The sequence below is a fragment of the Monopterus albus genome, unplaced genomic scaffold (assembly GCF_001952655.1).
Source record: "Monopterus albus unplaced genomic scaffold, M_albus_1.0 scaffold180.1, whole genome shotgun sequence".
In the NCBI taxonomy this organism is placed as follows: domain Eukaryota; kingdom Metazoa; phylum Chordata; class Actinopteri; order Synbranchiformes; family Synbranchidae; genus Monopterus; species Monopterus albus.
Genome location: NW_018128060.1, coordinates 798027 through 803593, shown reverse-complemented (window position 1 = coordinate 803593; position 5567 = coordinate 798027). Strand labels below are relative to the sequence as shown.

Below are 5567 nucleotides of genomic sequence, written 5' to 3'. Positions count from 1 at the left end.
TCAGACTGCCTTTGGCTGTCATGCATTATTGAATCTTTAACAATGACTGTCCCAGTCCAGGAACATTTTTTTTTTTTTTTGCTTTTACATAGTTCACACTGCTGGTCAGCTCGTTTCTTCTGTCCATCTTCATCTCTGTTTCCTCTCAGTAACTGTCCCATTTCTTGCTTTGTTCTTATTCATCCTCTGCTGACTTTTGTCTCGTTTTTAAACCTCACTCCCTCCTGCACAGATCTCATGTCTGCATTCTTCTCCTGTGAGATCTTCAGATCAGTCCCTCATGTGTGCTGTTTGACATGATAATCTATGCATGGAGTTTGACTACAGGAAAATGACATATTGTCTATTTTGTTGCTGCTTGTGAATGTTTCTGGCCTTGGATCCCTTATGCTTAATACAGTGCTGACATGCACCGCAGGCTTCATTGTGAGGATTTCCAGCCAGGAGACAACCTCCTCTGGGGAGGTCAGGGCTAAAGCAAGGTCAGGTCTAGGTAGGTGGAGACTTTGGCTCCTCAAGTATCTGACGTGGAATGTTTGAGCTCGTTGCCAGGCAAAAAGGAAGATTTTGATTTACATTGCGCTTTTTTTGAGCAGCTTGTCGCAATTAGTGATGTCAGGAGGGAAAGAAATAAATATGAAGCATTTCTTCAAAGGGCACATGTTTCCTTCTCATGAGTTCATTCTTTCCTTTGGTTTGTCAGAGAAAAAGGGGCAAAAGTGCAGCCTATTTCTCATCCTGTGGTGTGGGACATGGTGCCATAGTCAAGAGTTTCAAAGTATCAAAACAGGGACACAGCATAAAGATGGGGCTTAATATATTGTTTTTCTTGTGTACACCCTTAAAGAGTTGAGATTATTTGTGTACTGGATAAGATGGATGACAGTAATGAAACTAGTGACAGTCCTGAGCTGTGCCTCAACTCTGCAGCGGTACGCCTGTTTCCTTGATGAAACAACATGACGGCTTTGTTTAATGCACTGCTTACATTTCATTTGCCTGCAGTATGTTAGATAATATTTCACAGTGCTGTAGTTTGCGAGCCCTGGCTGTGTTCTTCATGATCACAGCTAGCAGTGCCAAGTTTCCCCACTCTCCTCCTGGCTGTAGGTATCCCATGCAGAGGCCATCTGTCTCTCCTCCCTTTATGGTTAGGGTGGAGTCCTCTTTAAGCACCCCCCACCCCCCATCCCCCTTTCTCACCCTCCATTCCTACTCCCAAATGCTTACAGTAAAACAAACAGGACATAGCATGGATGGAGTCTAGTTTCTGTGTATGCTTTGACAGGCCTGAAAGCTGACATACTCGGAGACAAACTACGTATGGTAGCATTTGGAGTGTTGTGTCAGGTAGCTACAGTATGTCGAGCATGTTAGGGAGAAGCCTAGCTGGTCTGAAACACGTGTCTGCATGCATCAACACAATGTCATGCCTGCCAAACATGTTAGTTTACTACTCAGACAACCAGTGTTGCAGAATGATTTTTAGCAGTCATCAGTATTCTTGTACCAGCTATACATATATTTTGTAAAAATGTACCTCTTTTCAAGCTTTTGTCACTGCATTATAGTTATTTTTATATTTTTTGAGCTAAACGACTGAGTTGCACTAGTAAGGTGACTACAAACAGCTGTTGTGTCAGCTCAGATAACTGGAGAGGAGAAGGCAAAACCCACATGGCCACAATGACCCTGATTCCTCCCCACACTAGTGCACCCAGAGAACTCAGTCATAGTTTACCACATGTACTGTAGTACATATTATAGCAATGCAGACTTAAAAAAAAATCATGTCATGATTCAGATGTGGGAAGAATGATGTAACAGATCCCTAAATTATTGTGGAGAAATGGAATAATAACCCATAGTGACTTTCCCATGTGTTTTTCCAAAAGAGTGATAAATAAAGCAGCCAAAGTTAAATACTTTTGGTTAATAAGATAAAGGCCTAAATACAGTATAGAACTGTGCACAATTAGTTTACATGCAAGGTAGGAAACACAAGAAAAATATTTAAATAAATAAATAAATAAATAAATGTGGGTCAGCAGACAAAAAACACACAGGAAAGCCCAAGAATTATATCACAACATGGGATTTCACAGCACAGTGCAACATACATTTAAGACTGAGCAGCCATTAAAATAAAATGCCTGACTCTTACACACGGTCACAAACTTATTTGTGTTTTAGAAGAGAGAGAGTGTGTGTGTGTGTGTGTGTGTGTGTGTGTGTGTGTGTGTGTGTGTGAAATCTCTGAAATTACAGGGGACGTATTGGAGCATGGGAAGCTTCAGCCTCCCTGGCTATATTGCTCACAAATCAAGATAGCATTGCTGTGGCTTACCACTCACATTCATGCCAAAGATTGAAAATACCAGCTAGTGGATCACCTTTTTTTAAACTTTACTCCATACACATCCGACTAGGTATAAAGTGGAAATTTATTTGTTTATATAGCTCACTAACTGCAACCGTGTCAAGAAAACTGAGACATACTGTTTGAATGTTTTCAGTGAAGTTGCCCTTTTATTTGCTCTATAAAACAAACATTTTGTCAAGGTTTAATGTGGATCTACTCTAGAATTCAGTCTCCAAGTGTTATAAATCTTTGTATAGCCTCTTAGGCTACATGTTTTTATCAGTGACTAATTTGTGATTATGCTTGCAAAAACAAGAAAAACAAAAAAACCTGACTAGGGTGTATTTATTTCCCATTCAGAGCAGTATCCATGACCGGTAATTTAAGATTTATTTCTTATTTATTTATTTTTTTTTTTACTGCCACCCAGTAGCACATCTGTCAGCTGTGCTGTGATGTGCAGATTATCGTCCATGTCGCACATCATCAACACAGAAAGACAGTGTTTATTTTTTATTTTTCTATGTGCGATCCAAGTGTGATCCCTAATGAATTACAGCATTCAAATAGCCACAATTCTTCAAACCAAGTTTCCATGTTGAACTGGTTTAAAGTTAAAACTAATTCAAAAGAGATCCTGTGGTGAACTTCAAGTTAAATTAAGGGCCTTGTAAAAAGAGGGAATAATCCCATCAAATTTCTTGTTTTGTTTCATCTCCTTCCAGAGGTTGTTTTTTCTTTTCTGCTTAAAAGACACTCAGACTGTCCCGTGGTGAAGGTGTATTGCTTATTAAGAGGGAAAGTGGTTCCCTCAGAGTACTTCCTTTTCCCCTGTGGTAACATTGATCAGTACTCCAGAAAAGATTAGCATATCTCAGCTACTGTACTTTGAATTCTAATCTTGTCTGGTGATAACACATCTGTGGTTGTTGTAGCTGTCAGTTGATGAGAAGAATCTCACTGTTTGACAGAATTAATGAAAAAACTGTAATTGCTGATTTTATTGAACTCAGCTGTGTCAGTGTTGTTAGTTTGAGTCTTCTCTCTGCCCCTTTTCTCTCAGCAGGTGTGACCAGTAACCATGTGGTTGTTCCTGGGAAAGTGAATGCGGTACTGGGGAAGAACATCACACTGGGCTGCAGGATAGAGGTGGGCTCCAACCTAAGTCTCACACAGAGCTCCTGGGAACGCCGTCTTCCTTCAGGCACTCTTACCGTGGCAGTGTTCAATCCTCAGTATGGAACCTCATACTCTAAAGAATATGGCAAGCGGATCTCATTTGTTTCCCCTTCAATACAAGATGCTACCATTACCCTTAAAGAAGTTGGCTTTGCAGATAGCGGACTCTACACCTGTAAAGTGGCAACGTTTCCTCTGGGCAATAATGAAGCATCAACCGTTGTCAGTGTATTAGGTAAAGTAGAGCTCTCTCTCTCTCTTCCATCTTTTTCATGCTGTTCTTAAATCTCACTTTTCAAAGCAGGACATTGTTGGTTGAGATTAGGCAAAGCTTAGGGGACCACTAAGTGTTTCCCCTGGAGGAATTAACATCTCTCTGAAGACACTAGATGTCTTTTTAAATTGCTACCTGGACAGAGGCCATGTATATTTAAGTCCCTGCTGCAATCTACAGGTGAGTATAGGCTGCAGTGGCACTTAATGTGAACAAGTGCTACATCGGGTATAATTTCAAAGCACTATATTACTACTTTTTAGAAGTGTTGTTTCTCCTTGAGACTTTTGTTAAGGCCACTTATGTATGTAAGACACACATACAGTAAGGAAAACAAGGACTTTCTCCTCTTGTAGCAAACACCTAAACACAATGCAGAAAATTTACTGTGCTAACGAGATGCAACTTGGTTGCAAGCAAAAGATGTTAATTGCAGGGTGGGATACAGAGTAACTCTCATGCCCTCTCATTCAGTTGCATTTAAAGATGTATGAAAAGGTTTCACATGTACAATAACACTGGTCTTAAAACTACAGTGTGGAGCTATTTTCCCTCAAGTCCATGAGGGCTTTTTGCTCTGTTCTCTAAATCAAGATCTACTTATTTATTGTTTATATCAGTGTTGAAAACCTAAATGATACGTGTTTAATAGGGATTCTCGTTAGTGTTTTGTTGTTTTCCCAGAGTAACATGTACGTACACCATATGTGTGTACATACATGTTCTACACTGTATGGACCCTCTTTTCTGTGGAGCATGAATGTATGTGTATGTGTATGTGTTTTCAAGCCCTAAATAGGTGATTGAATTGCAGTCAAGTAGAGCTGAGAGTAGGAGACTGCACTGTAGGCAGAAGCTTCTTGTCTCCCTGCAGAGACTGAAGGAGACTGATAAATAACGAGTTGTAAATTAATTGATGAGTTCACTTACACCTGCCTCCATTCTCTAACTTCCCAGGCGTTATTTTTTTTTGTTTGTTTGTTTTTTTGGTTCATAGAAACACTTGCATGCACAGTCATACAAACACATGCTTAGGCCTACTTTACAATTCAGATGTAATTAGGGTGTGATTATGGTGGAAATGTATGTTCTTTGCAATTTGATGCATGTCGCGGGAATTAAGTTATTCCGCACTGCATTTATGTCTCAAAGGGTACATCACAATTATAAGCCCTTAAGTCAGCAGGTCCAGGTTCCCGCTGCAGCGATGAAGAGTGGCTTCATCTGCCTTGCTTGACTTGTACCTTTTTTGCAAGGCTGTTTCAGAAGGAGTAAGGTGGTTGTAGCCCAACAACCACTTCTCTGTATAATACATCAGTATATGAGAGTTGATTTACATATTGTTCTGACATACAGAATATTGGTTATACAGTATGTATTTATTTCAGTTCAAACTTAACTTGAAGTTCTTTGCTTCAATTCATGTCTATATATATTCCACATGTTTATGAGGGCACTTGACTTCACTTTCATTCCTTTCAAATGAACTAAACTGAAGCAATAAAAAGACTCAAACCCATGAATAATAGTCATGTCACTCATCATAATGATGGACAGGAGCAGAGGACACCAACTTAATTTCTAAAGTCACACACTTGATGCAAACCTTGTATTGGTTTCAAACAGTTATCACAAGACGCTCAACTCTCAATATTTGCATTGGCCCAACATTTTTTCTTTCTTTTTTTATCTTTGTGTTGACAACCCCTCATAGAAGAGGCTTAGTCATTTAAAAATTAGGAATTGTTCAGC

General features: G+C 39.6%; 1 protein-coding gene across 2 annotated transcripts in view; it reads left to right on the top strand.

Moving 5' to 3' along the window:
- The window catches only part of nectin3a (nectin cell adhesion molecule 3a), a 34039-nt gene that overhangs the window by 13710 nt on the left and 14762 nt on the right, over positions 1-5567 (top strand). The window contains exon 2 of one of the 2 annotated variants that reach the window (XM_020616841.1): positions 3429-3776. In XM_020616841.1, coding sequence (XP_020472497.1) covers positions 3429-3776 — 348 coding nt within the window. Of the gene's footprint in view, positions 1-3425; positions 3777-5567 lie in introns of both variants that reach the window. The other variant, XM_020616840.1, reaches the window with a different exon arrangement.